The sequence below is a fragment of the Hyaena hyaena genome, unplaced genomic scaffold (genome assembly GCF_003009895.1).
Source record: "Hyaena hyaena isolate Hyena2069 unplaced genomic scaffold, ASM300989v1 scaffold_827, whole genome shotgun sequence".
Classification (NCBI taxonomy): Eukaryota; Metazoa; Chordata; class Mammalia; order Carnivora; family Hyaenidae; genus Hyaena; species Hyaena hyaena.
In genome coordinates this window covers 39706-58071 of record NW_024081458.1, presented here as the reverse complement: position 1 = coordinate 58071, position 18366 = coordinate 39706, and the positions used below count along the sequence as shown (strand labels likewise).

Here is an 18366-nt window from a genome sequence, read left to right as displayed (position 1 = left end):
ATAAAACTTCCATTCTTTTAGTTTATAATGGTACCGTATTTTTGTCCCAATATATTTAAATACATGCTGCCTACACTACACAGAACTAATTGAATGGGCTTTTTGTTTTTAAATGTTAGAACTATCCTTAAGGCACAGATTTATAACCAGGTATTAAAGAAATTCAACTGTGTTCCATTGTCTGAAAATACTTGTTTAGGAGGAGTTTCTGAAGTTTGAGTCATCACATATTACTGGAATAACTGACTCTTCAGGAATCCTTTTGATGGGATCTTTCTTTCTTTCTTTCTTTCTTTCTTTCTTTCTTTCTTTCTTTCTTTCTTTCTTCTTTCTTTCTTCTTTCTTTCTTCTTTCTTCCTTCCTTCCTTCCTTCCTTCCTTCCTTCCTTCCTTTCTTTCTTCCTTTCTTTCTTTCTTTCTTTTTCTTTCTTTTCTTTCTTAGATCCAAGTATTATGGCATCTTTGTTTAAAAACAAAAGAAACAAAATAATCTTACTTCTTTTTAATTTCAAAAATACAATGTGGTGACATTGTTTCTTTTCAAAGTTCTTTTATCCAGTCATCCAGTGTAAGGAAGGAGTATTTTCTAGATAAACCTAATTGATTAAATGAATAAAATCAATACATCCCCAAATTGAAATTTGTGTCTAATAACCTACCATTCTATATTTTTAAAATAAAGTGTTTTCTGGCTTCTAATTACTGGAGTTACATGCTCATTTCCTTACGAGGTAAAAGATGGGGATTGCGTATTGTCTAATTTATGTAAGATGATGGCCAACCGAACTAGGCTCTGAGAAATTTCTATGTTGAGTGTCAACACTGAGCAACACGAGGAGGTGTGGTGGTGGTGATCTCTGTAACCCATCTGGAGGCAGCAGAGGTAGCTCTGGACACAGAGTCAGAACACTGTCACTCTGGCTCTGAGTTTTAAGTTTCTCTTCTATTGAGTGTTTTTTTCTTTTAGTTACACACTTAGCCCAGATGAAATATTGCACAGAAGCACAAAGAAAAAAGAGAAAAATGGAGCTTACCTAACGAGGAGTAGGGCATATGTGGGGCACTCAGCCTTGGGCACACAGATCACCTGCACTGGTCTTCAGGCGGCTCCTGAGCCTCTGCTGAGCAGTGTGAAAATTAGTGATGGAAGAGAGCTTCAATCCTCTGATTCATGTAAGGGTTGATTTTTTTTTTTTTTAACTAATGAATTTTCATAACACATTGTGCAAGGTCAAAGGAAAACTACAGATCATGTTGACAGAAGGAAATCAACTTCAAAACTGATCTAATAAACTTGTGAAAACTAAAAAAATAAGGAAAGGGCAACCCATATTACTGTAAAAGTTTGACAGAAAAAGTATAACTCATCAGTTCAGAATTACAGCATTTTCAAGTACTGTTCCCTTTGAAGTACGTTAACTGTTTCAATTGGGAAAAAAAAAAAACAAAGCTATTTTTAAATGCAGTATTTTACGAGTTTGTGAGAAACATTTTATTTTTTCATTAAATCCGTGTTTGGTGAGAAGTGGAGTTCAAGTATTAAATATAAGGCAGTATGTGGTTTTGAGTGTGGTTTTGATACCACCTCACGCCAGTCAGAGTGGCTAAAATGAATAAATCAGGAGACTCTAGATGTTGGCGAGGATGTGGGGAAATGTGCACCCTCCTACACTGTTGGTGGGAATGTAAACTGGTACAGCCCCTCTGGAAAACAGTGTGGAGGTTCCTCAAAAAATTAACACTAGAACTCCCCTAGGACCCAGCAATAGCACTGCTAGGAATTTACCCAAGGGATACAGGAGTGCTGAGGCATAGGGGTACATGGACCCCAATGTTCGTAGCAGCACTCTCAACAATAGCCAAAACATGGGAGGAGCCTAAGTGTCCATCAACTGATGAATGGATCAAGAAGATGTGGTTTATCTATACCATGGAATACTACGTGGTAATGAGAAAGAATGAAATCTGGCCATGTGTAGCAATGTGGATGCAACTTGAGGGTGTTATGCTGAGGGAAATAAGTCAGGTAGAGAAGGACAGATAGCATATGTTTGCATGTATAGGAGGATTAAGAGAAATTTAACAGAGGACCATGGGGGAGAAGAAGGGGAAAAATAGTGGGGGAGAGGAAGGGAGGCAAACCATGAGAGACTCTTGAATGCTGAGAACAAACTGAGGACTGATAGGGGTGGGGGAGAGGGGAAGGGGGGTGATGGGCATGGGGGAGAGCACTTGTTGGGATGAGCATTGGGTGTTATATGGAAACCAACTTGACAATAAACTATTAAAAAAAATAAGGCACTATGTAGAAGATATTAGTTAAAAAATAAAAGCTTTAATCTGTGTATAGTCAGTATCCACAGCCTGCAAGAAAGAGTAGACAAAAGGAATTTGAAGAGGCTTTGCTGTTGATACACTTAATGATTTAAAAATAGTGGAGAAAGGACTTTTAGGTGATAAAAAATGTGTGTCTTACTAAGATTGACTGCAATGCAGAACTGTTAAGTCTTGCAGAAAGGCTAGAAAAGGGATTTTAGGATTTGAAACCAATCTGTCTGTAACTTTAAAAATGTGTCAGTAAAGTCCTCTTGAAAAAATAGTATAAGGTACTTTTACAGTTCCTCTATTTTAATTTTGAATGCAGTTTTATTCCTTAGAGCAGGAAAGAATACAAAATGGATAATGGTAATTAGGCCTCTTGCTAGTTCAGGTCTAAGTTTGTCCTACACAGCAGAAAATTATTAAAGAAAACCATTAATGTCTTATTTGAATTACAAATATTGAAGCCTGATTTTAGATACCTAGTTAACTTTGGGTTTTCAAGAACACAGAAGAAAAACTTACCTGATGCAATTCTTCTAAGAAAATTTCTCCACCCAGATGTTGTTTCCACAAGTTAAGGCATTTTCCTTATTCTTTTAATCATTCTATTCCCAAAACTTAGAATAGGACCTACAGTATAGTAATTATTTGATAAATATTTGTTGAATGAATGAATGAGATCAACATAATGTTTAATTTTGTGAATACATAACATGAACCTTTAAACGTCTGTTTTCTGTTTTCTATCCAGATAATGGAATTCTATTGTGGATCAGAAACTATAGTACTAGTTTTGGTTGGCATATACTTGTTTTGGCCATAATGTAGCAACACCATATTTAACTTCAATAGTTTAGTTGAAGGCTCAAGCAGCTTTCTATCTCATGTTAGCCACTACTTTATTTTGTTTAAGTTTATTTGAAAGAGAGAGAGAGAGAGAGAGAGAGAACCAGTGGGGAATGAGCAGAGAGAGAGAAGCCCAGGTAGGCTCCTCACTGTCAGTGAGAGCCTGATTGCTGACTGAAACCCATGAAGCATGAGATCATGACTTAGCCAAAGTTGGTCACTCAACTGACTGAGCCACCAAGGCAACCCTGTTAGCTACTACTTTAATTCTGGACTGTAGGGTATAGTTTTGCATCAGGATTTACCTACCAGGATGTAGGCATAGCAGGGGAATCTATTTTGAGTAAAAGTGCCCTGAGCAACTTGGGCTGAACAAAGTTTCTATACAAGTCTAGTTATGAGATAATATGAAGGAAAAAAGTATGTAGAACAGATACAGAATTGTACTAATTTGTCCAGGATTTTTCAAATTGTGTTTTTAGACCATTTTCATCATAATCATCTGGATACTTTAATGGTAAAGTACTAAGATTATAGTATTTAACAACATGGTACATTATCTTAGGTTTTTCAGTTCTGCTATAAGAACTAATTCTGCAGTGCCATATACCTGACATAGTCTGTACTTGAGCTCATGGAAGTATCTGCTATAGAACTATAGCAGCTTATAATTAGAAGTAGTATGTATGCATGTTCTTAAAGAAAGATAATGACCGTTCTTAGGTACATGGTGGTACCCTCTAGTCTGTATCAGATCCCTGTATTAATAAAAAACTTGAAAGGTGAACCTTATCTACATAAAGATCTACTCAGCTCAGAAGGAAGTCCCTTTTAATGTGAGCTAATCATTTTTTAATGTCTTTTTACTTATTTTTGAGAGAGTATGAATGGGGAAGGGACACACACACACACACACACGCACACACAGGCAGGCTGTAGGCTCTAGGCTCTAGGCATCTCAGTACAGAACCCAATGCAGGTCTCAAACTTGTGACTCACAAGCTCATGACCTGAACAAAGTCGGACATGTAGCCAGCTGAGCCACCCAGGCACCTCTTAATGTGAATTAATCTTGGAGAATCATCTCATTTGAACTAAAAATGCAGTTTTGTGATTTTTGTTACATATACTTTTCTTCCTTCCTTACACCATAAAACTTTACTATGAAACAGTAATGACCAGTAGTGCCAGTGCTTTTATTTAAACACTACCACATTGTGTTGGAAATAATATTTGAGTTATATTAATAAGATTTTGGTAACCACTGCCACATAATATCTCAATTTAAAGATCTAAAATCCAATATTAAGCAGTTTGCAGAAATAGAATATATTTTTCTGAACTTGCTAATGTTATAATTTATAAATTGTCCATAGTATGTGTTTATAGTTTCTCCAAAATAGTTTCCTTTGGGGCATAGTTTTATTGCCCTCACATTCCTTCCTGGTCTGTTAACTCTAATGACGTTTATTTGTCCTTTAGGTGACCTACAAACGAGATCTGTATGCAGCTGAATCGATTATTAAGGGTATGTTTGGCCTTGTGACTGTCAGTTCCTGTGTTTCAAAAATGTAAGCTAGTTCAGAATTTCTCATGACATTTGAAATCCCAGAATTCTCAGAAGTATAAATGCCTGTAGGCCACAGAGGTCTGTGATTTGGTGTTTTTGGAAAACAATTATATTTTGTGTTTCCTGCTTGTGAAATATCACTTATTATTTACGTCACATTAGTTTTAATTTTCATAAAGGAAATACTTACAAAAAGTATGGGACCCTGACACTATTAGAAGTAAAAACTGATCTTAATTAATTTAGGATACTTATTTTTACTAATAGGCCTGCTTTTCCCCCACCCTCTATAACACTGCCACGTTAGTATATTATATATCATGTTTCATATGAAGATATTTTTCCCCCAAATAGAGAAATAAAGCTAGATGATGTGTTAAATTCCTTTTCAGTTTTGACAATAACTGTCATTTTGCTTTGGAATTTGGATACTACATGTGTAATAACCCCTTTATCATTGTCTTTCATCTCTCATCTACTCCAAGGTAGTTTATTTAATTATCAACAAATTCTTGTTGTTGTGCTAAACATCGTACTAAGAATGCATTGATAACGCATCAAAGCCATTGATTCTGTATCTTTGCATTCTCCATCATTTAAATCTGCATTTCTTAACTCCAGCACCCTTGGTGTTTGAGGCCAGATAATTGTTTGTGGTGGAGACTGGTCTGTGGTAGGTTGTTCAACAGCATGTCTGGCCTGTATTCACTAGACGCCAGAAGTACTCTTCCCTTCCCCCCACGCAACATCCAAGATGTGTCCTGAGAGAATCACTGTTAACAATCTGTGGTTCTAGTGAACATGATGGTGCTAATCCTAAAGCAGGTGTGGTGCTCAACAGTCCTTTACTGACTCTTTCGAAATAAAGACCTGTGTGCTTAGGTTTTGGTGGAGAGGTGAACGTCTATTCACACTTATAAGCTGAAAAAAAAAATACTGAATCTGAATTCTGAATTTGTCAGTTGGTTAAATAGGTTTTCCCCAAATTTTGAATTACCAACTGACTTCCCATTCATAGAACTGAAAACTTTTCTCTAGTCATGACATTGTATGTTTGTAATTTACCCCCAAGGTTTTTGTCCTTCAAGAATATTGTGTTTCAAACCATTAATGTATCATTATTTATACATCCGTATATCTGTGTATGCAAACAGATAGTCTGTAGCTATAAATCAAAATGTCGACATGTATTTACACAATAAGCAGGCACTGTATAAACATTACTGTGGAGAAGCTGGCTCAGCCATGATGTGGTTACTTACACTCTCAGCGCAAGGAAATAGAATCCTAATCTGGTTTCCTTACACAGTCATACCTTTGTTACCTAGGTAAAATGGACATGAATTATTTTGTGAGTAGTTGATCAGTGGTCCTACTGAGGATTCTACACATTATATTTGCCTATTGTTTATCAGAACAGGATTATTATAATAAAAAAGCCTACACGTGAAATGTAATTGTAGGGACTATACTTTTGGAAATTGTATACAGAGAGACATTGCTTTTCTTATTTACGTACATGTTTTAATATGCTATTTTTATTTTTATTTTCATTAAACTTAATGTTTGTTTATTTTGAGAGAAACAGAGACAGAGCATGAGTTGGGGAGGGGCAGAAAGAGAGGAAGACACAGAATCCAAAGCCGTGAGCATAGAGCTTGACTCAGGGTTCGAACCTACCAACTATGAGATCATGACCTGAGTTGAAGTCGGATGCTTAACCGACTGAGCCATCCTGGTGCCCCTATTTTTATTTTTAAAATATTTAAAAGTATTCATTTATTCTCAGAGAAGCTAATGTGATTGGATGTAAAGAGCTGATCCATGATTTCCAAAGTTTTCCTTCTCTCTAGGGTTGGCATTTCTAACATGCCAGGAGACTGTGATGTTGCAGATACGCTTGGAGGGTCATGGCTTTGGGGCCTCCCCTACTGTCAGTGTGGCCTTCTAGATCAGTGGTGTTGAGGTTACCAGAAGGTGTGACCCCTGCCCCATTCAATCAGAATATGCGTTTTAACAAAAACTCCAGCTGGCTGGTTTGTATGTTAAATTCTGGAAACATTCCTCTAGGCTGCTCTTCAGTCTTTCATAGGTCATTTCTTTTCAGATAATATTTTTATTGCCTTAAGAACTTGAAATATTATGTGCTTTCTCAGCTCCAGATGCTTGTTTGCTTACCTGAGATGGCTGCCTACCTTTGTGACTGGCCCTAAATCTAGCTCTGAGGCTGATAGGAGAAGCAAACAGGTGTGACACAGGCAAACGAATACCCTTGGATTTTTAAAAATAAGATTGATTGCAAAATAATATATGACATATAGCAGATTGAGCTACCTACTCCCCATTTGTCTTTTCCTAGCAAATGTTCAAAGTAAATTTCTAGGCACTGCTACAGCACCGTGTTTCTTGGGTCCTTACTTTGTGTCATACCTTGTTTTAAAAGCATTCCATGTGTACAATCTCTTGGTTTTCCAAGAATTTAATGATATAAGTTGTGTCACTGTGTCCATATTGGAGGATAGTCAGGGTTCTAAGCAAGTACTGATTTTAAAAGGATAGAAAATACATTCTTAAACTACAAGTTTCTATACCTTCTACAAGTTTTGGTAGCTTATCTCTTAATACAGCTATTTTCTCTTTTTTTCCTAATGCAGAGATTGTTCAAACTCCCTTCTCTGGAATTTTTGGACTGCATGTGTTTTGAAATTTGGAATATTGATTTTTTTTCCCAGAAGTTTGTGCAGTACCTTACAAGTCACATCAGTAGTGGGGATTAAGGACCTTGCCACATAATGGAAATTATAATGCATAAATGTTTATAGCCAGTACAGGAGTAAAGAGTGTAGAGCCTCTAGTCCAAGTTCAGGTCTGATTTTACCACCAAATTTATATATGAAAACAATGATTAAATTTGCTATTTTAGGCAATCTTGGATTTCAGCATTGCTCATAACTTGGTGTCAACTTCTTTTACATTGATTCTGTGAAGATGAGAGGATGTCTCTTCTTTTTTCTTATGTGGCCTGGAACACTGAGTTTAACTGAATGGACTTGTATGTTGTAGGGTATGGCTATGTTTTTTTCCTTTGGGTAGAAAAAATTTAAATGATGAGGACAAGCGGCCCCTTTTCTCCAACCATACCACTTTGCCTATTTCTGACAGGTGCATATTGAGACCCCCTTTATCTCTCCCTATATTATATATATTTTTTTTCTTAGAGATTATATAAAATCACATGTATGTCCTTAATGCAAAATTGAAAGCCAGGATTTGGAATAGGTGGCACTCCTAACATTTAAATACGTTATCTCATTTTTTTTTTCTATAATGCTGTAATAGAGATAATATCCCCCCCCCCTCCTTTTTGAGATGCATTAACCAGAGGTTTAGATTTAGTACTTTTCTCTCGGTTACACAGTAAGAGCAAGATGCACAATTTAAACCCAGCTCTTTTTTGTCTTTAAGTCTGACTTGGCTCTGGGGCATGGCCACTTGGCACCTCTGAATTGTGAGACACTCATGCTGAGTACTGTATTGGATACTAGATTCATTAGTGCTCTTCTAGCCAGGATAGCCTGTGGCTTATAAAATTCAGCCAACCCGAATCTGAGTGTGGCCTGATGAAGAGTGACCACACAGTTGAAGCTAGACATGTTCTCTTACAGTGCTGTGCTAACCACATAGTATATTTTTCTAGAGTGTGGGAAAGTATAATACTGAAATAGCAGATTTCTAGACATGACCAGAGGATGAGTAAAAATAAAAACTCAGTAGTTTCAAAATGATTGGTTACTGTTCAGTTTTATTCTTTGTTAATTCTGGTACTTGAAAGTTGACCCATTTCCAAGACGAAGCTTGTTCTCAATCTGTGATATGAGTTGTTCGTATTCTGTAAGTCGCCCTTCCCGAGCTGCTTTTTCACTAGAATGCCAATTATTGCTGCTCAACAAATTATCTTCTGATGATTTGTCATGTCTTGCAAGTGCCTTTTGTACTCCCAAATTGTCACTGGAACAGTTTCCATGTTTTGGTCCATTTTAATGTTTGTTCAAGTCCATATTTTTTGTTCAGTATGGGAATTTTGATGTAACTAATCTTGGGCAAGCTTTTCACTAAAATTGCCAAATTGTAGCTTGTAGCAAGCCTCAAAGTTGGACTTCTATTTTTGTGTTTTTAGATAAATCTTATTTTGAAGCTTAATTTATTTCAGCATCATTATATTTATATACAGTTACATCTATAGTGAAGTATTTGATAACAGTAAATGTGCATATAAAGTGGTCTCTTATTTGTTCACACAGTTGTCTGTGTTGAAAATCATAGTTAATCACAAATTTACTATGAGGTAAAACAAAGCATTGTTTTTGGTATTTTATTAAAAAAATTTTTTTTAAACGTTAGTGTATTTATGAGAGAGGGAGAGAGACAGACAGAGCACAAGAGGGGGAGAAGGGCAAAGAGAGAGGGAGACAGAATCTGAAGTAGGCTCCAGGCTTGGAGCTATCAGTACAGAGCCCAACTTGGAGCTTGAATTCAGCAACCATGAGATCATGACCTGAGCTGAAGTCAGACTCTTAACTGACTGAGCCACTCAGGCATCCCTTAAAGTTTTTATTTAGGTATGGGGCACCTGGGTGGCTTACTTGGTTAGGTATCTGACTTGATTTTATCTCAGGTCATGATCTCATGGTTCCTAAGATCAAGCCTGGCGTCGAACTTCATATTAATAACACAGACCCTGCTTGGGATTCTCTATTTCTGCACCTTCCCTGCTCATACATGCACTATGTCTCTCAAAATAAATAAACATTAAAAAAAGTATAGTCCAGTTAACAGACAGTGAATATTAGTTTCATGTGTACAATACAGTGATTCAATAATTCCATACACTACCCGGTGCTCATCAAAGCAAATGCCATCCTTAATCCCCATCAACTATTTAACCTATTCCCCACCAAACTACCTCACCTCTGGGAACCATCAGTTCTTTATAATAATTAAGAGTTTGTTTCTTGGTTTTTCTCTCTCTTGTTTTTCCTTTGCTCATTAGTTGTGGTTCTTAAATTCCACATAAGTGAAATCATGTGGTGTTTGTCCTTCTCTGACTTATTTCACTTAGCATAATACTCTCTAGCTACAACCATGTTGTTGCAAATGCCAAGATTACATTCTTATTTATGACTGAATAATATTCCATTGTATGTATACCACATCTTTATCCACTCATCAGTTGATGGATACTTGGACTATTTCCATAGTTTGGCAATTGTAAATAATGCTGTTATAAAAAGAAGGGTTCATGCATCTCTTTGGCATAATGTTTTTGTAATCTTTGGTTAAATACCCAATAGTGCCATTGCTGGACCATAGGATAATTCTGTTTTTAACTTTTTGAGGAACCTTCATACTGTTCCTCACAACAGACTGCCTGCACCAGTTTGCATTCCCTGCAGCAGTGCAAGAGAGTTTCTCTTTCTCCACATCCTCAGCAACACCTGTTGTTTCTTGTGTTGTTGATTTTAGCCATTCTGACAGTTATGAGGTGGTATCTCATTGTAGTTTTGATTTGTATTTCCCTGTTGATAAGTGATGTTGAGCATCTTTTCATGTGTCTATTGGTCATGTGAATGTCTTCTTTGGAGAAATGTGTGTTCATGTCTTCCCATTTTTAAATTGGATTATTTGTTTTTTGGGTGTTGAGTTTTATACATTCTTTCTATATTTTGCATACTAGCCCTTCATCTGACAAGTCATTTGCAAATACCTTCTCCCATTCCGTAGGTTCCCTTTTAGTTTCATTGATTGTTTCCTTAACTGTGTAGTAGCTTTTCATTTGGATATACTTCCAAAAGTTTATTTTTGCTTTTGTTTCCTTTGTCTCAAGAGACATATCTAGAAACAAGTTGCTACAGCCAGTGTCAGAGGGATTACTGCCTTTGTTCACTTCTAGGATATTTATGGTTTCAGGTCTCACATTTAGGTATTTAATTCATTCTGAATTTAGTTTTGTGTGTGGTGTAAGAAAATAATCCAGTATCATTCTTTTGCATGTGGATTTCCAGGTTCCTAACACAATTTGTGAAAGAGCCTGTCTTTTCCCCCTTGGATATTCTTCCTTTGTCAAAGATTAATGACCATATAGTTGTAGGTCTATTTCTGGGTTTTCTTTTCTGTTCTATTGATTTATGGATTTCTTTTTGTGCCAGAACTGTTTTGATTACTACAACTTTGTAATATAACTTGAAGTTTGGAATTGTTACACCTCCAGCTTTGGTTTTCTTTCTCAAGAATAAAGTCTATTAGGTGTCTTTTGTGGTTCCATATATTTCAGGATGATTTGTTCCAGTTTTGTGAAAAATGCTCTTGGTATTTTGATAGAGATTACATTAATTGTGTAGACTACTTTGGGTAGTAGAGACATTTTAACAGTTGTTTCTCTTTGAACCCGTGAGCATGGAACGTCTTTGCATTTGTGTCATCTTGAATTTCTGTCATCAGTGTTTTTCAGCTTTCAGAAAAAGTCTTTCACCTCCTTGATTGGGTTTATTCTTGGGTATCTTACTAGTTTTGGGTGATGTTATAAATGGGATTTTTAAACATTTCTCTCTTTTTGCTTCATTATTAGTGTATAGAAATGCAACGGATTTCTGTACATTGATTTTGTATCCTGCAACCTTATTGAATTTATCAGTTGTAGTAGTTTTTTGGTGGAGTCCTGAGGCATTTTCTATATATACTATGATGTCATCTGCTGTCAAAGTTTGATTTCTTCTTTACCAGAATGGATTTATTTTATTTCTTTTTGTTGTCTGATTGCTGAGGCTAGGACTTGAAGTATGTTGAATATGTTGAGTTCATGCTGAATAAAAGTGTTGAGAGTGGACATCCTTGTCTTGTTCCTGGTGTTAGGGGAAAAGCTGTCAGGTTTTTGCCACTAGGGATGATGTTAACAGGTTGTTGTTGTTTTTCATAGATGCCCTTTACTATGTTGAGGAATGGTCTCTTTAAACCTATTCTTTAAAATAAAATATTTTCATGTTTGTTTATTTTTGAGAGAGAGTACGAGCGAAGGAGAGGCTGAGAGAGAAACACAAAATCCAAAGCAGGCTCCAGGCTTTGAGCTATTAGCACAGAGCCCAATGGAGGGCTGGAACTCATGAACCATGAGATCATGACTTGAGCCAAAGTTGGACACTTAACCAACTGAGCCACCCAGGTGCCCTCCTCTAAGCCTATTTTTGAGAGGTTTTCTCATAAATGGATGTTGTACTCTGTCAAATGTTTTTTATGCATCAATTGCAATGATCTTATGACTCTACTATTTGTGTAATGTATCACATTGATTGATTTGTGAATATTAAACCACCCTTGCAACCCAGGAATAAATGACACTTGATATTGGTGAATGACTCTTTAAAAACATTGCTAGCGTTTTGTTGAGAATTTTTCTTTCTTTGTTCATTAGAGATATTAGCCTATAGTTGTCATTTTTATTTGTTTATCTGATAGGGATATCAGGATAATGCTGGCTTGATAGAATTAATTAGGTAGTAGTCCTTCTTTTTCTATTTATTTTAATAGTTTAAGAAAAATAGGTGTTAACGCTTCTTTAAATGTTTTATAGATTTCACCTGTGAAACCATCTGGTCCTGGAATTCTTTTGTTGGGAGTATTTTCATTACTGATTGACTTTATTTGCTGGTTATCAGTCTATTAAGTTTTTTCATTCTTTTTTTAATTTTTGTAATTTATGTTTCTAGGAATTTATCCATTTCTTCTAGGTCACTATTTGTTGGTGTATAGTTTATCATAATATTCTCTCACAATGGTTTGTATTTCTGTGTTGTTGGTTGTTATTTCTATGCCAATTTGTGATAGTATGTGAGGATTTTTTGAAATCTTGATAAGTCTGACTAAAAGATTATCAATTTTATGATTTCCCCCAGAAACAGCTCCTCGTTCTATTCATCTATCCTATTGTTTTTTTAGTTTCTGTATCCTTTATTTCTGCTCTAAACTTTACTATGTCTTTCCTTCTGCTGGTTTTAGTTTAGTTTTGTTTCTAGTTCCTTTAGGTGTAAGATTAGGTTTTTTGAGATTTTTCTTGCTCCTGAAAATAGGCTTGTATTGCTATAAACTTCTCTTATAGAACCACTTTTACTGCATCCCTAAGGTTTTGGACCATTGGATTTTTATTTTCAGTTGTTGCCATGTGCGTTTAAATTTATTAATTTATTTCCTCATTGACCTATTCATTGTTTAGTAGCGTATTATTTAATCTCCATGTATTTTTAGTCTTTACTCATTTTTTTGTGTGTGTGATTAACTTCTAGTGTCCTAGCATTGTGGTCAGAAAACATGCATGGTATAAGTTTAATATTCTTGAGTTTATTGAGGTTTGATTTGTGGACTAATATGTGATCGTATCTGGAAAATGTTCCATGTGCACTTGAAAAAAATGTGTATTCTGTTTTAGAATGCAGTGTTCTGAATATATATCTCTCTCTCCAGGTGTTTTTAGCTCTAAAATGAGACTATGGTAGGCAGCATATATATGAGTCTTTTTTTTTTTTAACCTCACTCTGCCACCCTGTGCCTTTAGATTGGAACATTTGGTCCATTTACATTCAACGTAATTATTGATAGATGTAATTATTTCCATTTTATTATTTGTGTTTGTGGTTGTTTCTGAAGATTTTCTCTGATCCTTTGTTTTTAAAAAAAATTTTGACATTTATTTATTTTTGACCAGAAAGGGTTGGAGCACGACCTGGGGAGGGGGAGAGAGAGAGGGAGACACAGAATCTGAAACAGGCTCTGTCAGCACAGAGCCCAATGCAGGGCTTGAACACACGGACCATGAGATCATGACCTGAGCCGAGGTCAGATGCCTAACCAACTGAGACACTCAGGCTCCCCTCTGATCCTTTCTTTCACAGTTTGTTGATTTTCTTTAATGATCTATTGGGATTTCTTTGTCAATATTTTTTGTATATTTATTAGTGTTTTTTAAGATATGGTTATCATATATATATGTATATATACATTTTGTGTGTTTCCAACCTTCGGACTGTCACTTTTGGTCTCCTTTCCACTCAAAGAGTCCCCTTCAATATTTTTTGCAGGACTGGTTTAGTGATCATGAGCTAATCTAGTTTTTGGTTGTCTGGGAAACTTTGTGTCTTCTATTCTCAATTCTTCTAGCCTTTCTGGATAAAGTATTGTTGGCTGCAGATTTTTCCCATTTAGCACTTTCAATATATCATGCATCTCCCTTCTGGCTTGGAAAGTTTCTGCTCATAAAGCTGCTGTTAGATTCATTGATTTTCCCTTCTATGTTACTGTCTTTTTTTGACTTGATGTTTTTATTTTTTTGGTTTCTTTATCATTATATTTTGATAATTTAATTACAATATGTCTTGGTTTGGATCTGCTTTTGTTGATTTTGTTGGGGGTTCTCTGTGCATCCTAGATCCAGATACCTGTTTTCTTCACCAGATTATGGAAATTTTCAGCTATTATTTCTTGAAATAATTTTTCTGCCTCCTTTTCTGTCTCTCCTTCTTGGACTCTTATTATACAAATGTCATTACATTTAATGGAATCACTGAGTTTCCCAAGTCTGTTTTCATGTAGTGTAATTCTTTTTTCTCTATTTTGTTTAATTTGATTACTTGCCATTACTCTGTTGTCTTTGTCATTAATTTGTTCCTCTGCTTCTTCCATCCTGCTGTTGATCATTGCTTATATTGAGCAGTGTGTTTCTCATTGCTTATATTGAGCCTTTTATCTCTGTTCTGTTACTCCTTATCTTTGTGTTAAGGGTCTCACTGATATTTTCCACTGTTTTTCTCAAGTCCAGTGATAATCCTTAGGATCCTTGCTTTGACTACCCCTTCAGGCATGTTATTTATATTTGTTTTGCTTAGATCTCTGGCCATGGCCTTGTCCTGTTCTTTCCTTTGGGATACATTTCCTGTGTTCTCATTTTGTCTATGTCTCTGTGCCCGTTTCTCTGTGTTAGGAAAGTCAGCTACATCTCTTGTTCTTGAGGATATGGCTTTATGAAAAACAGGTCCAATAGTGTCCTTTAGTGCAGTCCCCCTGTTTATTAGGACCTAGTGTTCCCACGAGTGTCTCCAGTGTATGCTATTTACTCTGCTGTTTTGTCCTGGCCACTTTATCCCTCAGGCCAGTCATCTGCAGAGGCTTTCTTGGCTTGTTATGGGCAAGATTTGATCCCTGACCTGAATGTCAGTGTTTGAACTAAGTGTGTTGTCGTCTGCTTGTGATGAGACCTGTTGCCACCACTGCCAGAACTGAGGCTCTGCAAAACTCTTGAGTCAGGAGGTGTGGTCTAAGCAGGGATTTGGGCTGGTCTTCTGTGGGGAGGAGGCCTGCTGTATGGGGTCTCAGGCAAGTGAGACTGGGAAGTATAGTTATATGGGGATATGGAGGAGGTAGAGCTTTGTGTGAGCAAGTTAGATGTATAGGTGCTGTGTTAGTTCCTGCAAGTGGCTCTATGGGTTATGCTGAGTGATGGGGTAGGGAGGTGGTGCCTGCTAGTTCCTGGAGGAGTCCTTTAGTGAACACTGTCACTCTAGGAAGTGCTGAGATGAGTAACCTTTCCACTGTGTTCCCAAGGCACTCTTCTGGTCCCACTTTGCAAAATGCTTATTCATGGATTGTTTGCTAATCTCTCTAAGATTAGAGAAAAACCTTCAGGAGTCTATCTCATCCATACCCCCTGACTTTTAAAACTCTAGGCTTTAAGTCCAACTGGTTGGCAGAAGTCAGGAAATTGGGCCCCTTTGCTTTCCAGGCCAATTCCTGTAAGGATTCCAAACAGCATTTTACTACTCCTTTTTCTGATGTTAAGAGTTGGATTTGGTCATTGATCTTTATTATTTTACCCTTATAGGTTTCTGCGAGTAAAATTTAAAACAAATTTTGCTGGTTTCCTGTCTCACATTCAGGTCCTTTATCCATTTTGAGTTTATTTTTGTGTATGGTGTGAGAAAATGATCTAGTTTCATTCTTCTGCAACGTGCAGAAGAATGGGATTGTGGGATTGTGATGTCTCCTGTTTTGGTTTTCTTCTTCAATATTACTTTGGCTATTCGGGGTCTTTTGTGGTTCCATACAAATTTTAGGATAGTTTTTTCTAGTTTTGAGAAGAATGCTGGTGTAATTTTGATTGGGATTGCAATGAATGTGTAGATTGCTTTGGGTAGCAATGACATTTTAACAATATTTATTCTTCTGACCCATGAGCATGGAATGTTTTTCCATTTCCTTGTGTCTTCTTCAATTTCCTTCATAAGTGTTCTATAGTTTTCATCATACAGATCTCCTATATCTTTGGTTAGGTTTATTCCTATGTATTTTATGGTTTTTTGTGCAAGTGTTAATGGGATCAGTTTCTTGATTTCTCTTTCTGTTGCTTCATTGTTGGTGTATAAAAATGCATCCGTTTTCTGTACGTTGATTTTGTACCCTGCAACATTGCTGGGTAGTCAAAGTTGGATTAGTTCTAGTAGTCTTCTGTTGGAGTCTGTCAGGTTTTCTATGTAGAGTATCATGTCATCTGCGAAAAGTGAACGTTTGACTTCTTCTTTGCCAATTCTGATGCCTCTGATTTCCTTTTGTTGTCTGATTGCTGATGCTAGGACTTCCAGCACTATGTTAAACAACATTCCTGTCATGTTCCTGATTTCAGGGGGAAAGATCTCAGTTTTTCCCCATTGAGGATGATGTTAGGTGAGGGCTTTTCATAGATGGCTTTTATGATGTTTAAGTAAGTTCCTTCTATCCCGAGTTTCTCAAGGGTCTTTATTAAGAAGGGGTGCTGATTCTTGTCAAATGCTTTTTCTGCATCTATCGTCATGATCATATGGTTTTTATCTTTTCTTTTGTTAATGTGATGTATCACATTGATTGATTTGTGAATATTGATCCAGCCCTGTAATCCAGGAATGAATCCCACTTGATCATGGTGGATAATTATTTTTATGTGCTGTTGCATTTGATTTCCAAGTATCTTGTTGACGATTTTTGCATCCGTATTCATCAAGGATATTGGCCCGTAGTTCTCTTTTTTTTGCTGGGTCTCTCTCTGGCTGGGGAATCAAAGTGATGCTGGCCTTGTAGGATGAGTCTGGAAGTTTTCCTTCTATTTCTATTTTTTGGAATAGCTTGAGAAGAATGGGTATTAATTCTGCTATAAATGTCTCTTTAACTCTGTTTTAGAATTCCCCAGGGAAGCCATGTGGCCCAGGGCTCTTATTTGTTGGAGATTTTTGATCACTGATTCAATTTCTTCATGATTTATGGATCTATTGAGATTTTCTATCTCTTCCCGTGTGAATTTTGGTAGTCAGTGTGTGTTTACGAATTTGTCCATTTCTTCTAAGTTGTCCAATTTGTTGGCATATAATTTTTTGTAGTATTCCCTGATAATTGCTTGTATTTCTGAGGGGTTGGTTATAATAAGTCTATTTTCATTCATGATTTTGTCTATTTGGGTGCTCTCTCTTTTCTTTTTGAGAAGACTGGCTAGAGGTTTGTTAATTTTGCTTAGTTTTTCAGAAAAACAACTCTTGGTGTCATTGATCTGCTCAACTGTTTCTTTGGATTCTATATTGTTTATTTCTGCCCTGATTTTTATTGTTTCTCTTCTCCTACTGGGTTGGGAGTGCTCTTGTTGCTGTCCTTCTAGTTCCTTTAGGTGTACTGTTAGATTTTGTACTTGCATTTTTTCTAATTTCTTGAAATAGGCCTAGAGTGCAGTGTACTTTCCTCTTAGGACTGCCTTTGATGCATCCCATAGAGTTTGGATTGTTGTATTTGCATTTTCATTTGTTTCCATATATTTTTAAATTTCTTCTCTAATTGCCTGATTGGCCTATTTGGTCTTTAGTAGGGTGTTCTCCATGTTTTTGGAGGTTTTCCAGACTTCTTCCTGTGATTGATTTCAAGTTTCATAGCATTGTGATCTTAAAGTGTGCATGGTATGATCTCAGTTCTTTTATATTTATTGAGTGCTGCTTTATGTCCTATTATGTGATCTTTCTTGGAGAATGTACCATGCGCACTTGAGAAGAAAGTGAATTCCATGGCCTCAGGATGTAGAGTTCTAAATATATCTGTCAGATCCATCTGGTCTAATGTGTCATTCAAGTCCATTGTTTCTTTAGTGATTTTCTGTCTAGTTGATCTATCCTTTTCTTTAAGTGGATTTTTAAAGTCCCCTTCTTTTAGCACATTCTTATCTATAAGATTGTTTCTGTTTGTGATTGTTTTATGTATTTGGGTGCTCCCGTATTCAGTGTGTAGACATTTTTAATTGTTAGCTGTTCCTGACGGATAGACCCTGTAATTATTATATAATGCCCTTCTTCATCCCTTGTTACTGCCTTTACTTTAAAGTCCAGTCTGTCTGATAGAAGTATAGCTACTCCAGCTTTCTTTTGACTTCCAGTAGCATGATCTATATTTTTCTATCCCCTTACTTTCAATATGAAGGTGTCCTCAGGTCTAAAATGAGTTTCTTGCAGACTGCAAATAGATGGATGGATTTTGTTTTTTCATCCATTCTGCTACCCTATGTCTTTTGATTGGAGCATTTAT

The 18366-nt window shown here is 36.3% G+C and overlaps 1 protein-coding gene across 1 annotated transcript in view; it reads left to right on the top strand.

The window, feature by feature from the left end:
* The window catches only part of LOC120221991 (D-ribitol-5-phosphate cytidylyltransferase-like), a gene marked incomplete at its 3' end in the record, with an annotated part of 159743 nt that overhangs the window by 104899 nt on the left and 36478 nt on the right, over positions 1–18366 (top strand). The window contains exon 5 of the mRNA XM_039219683.1: positions 4650–4695. Within this exon, the coding sequence (XP_039075614.1) occupies positions 4650–4695 (46 nt within the window). The remainder of the gene's footprint in view (positions 1–4649; positions 4696–18366) is intronic.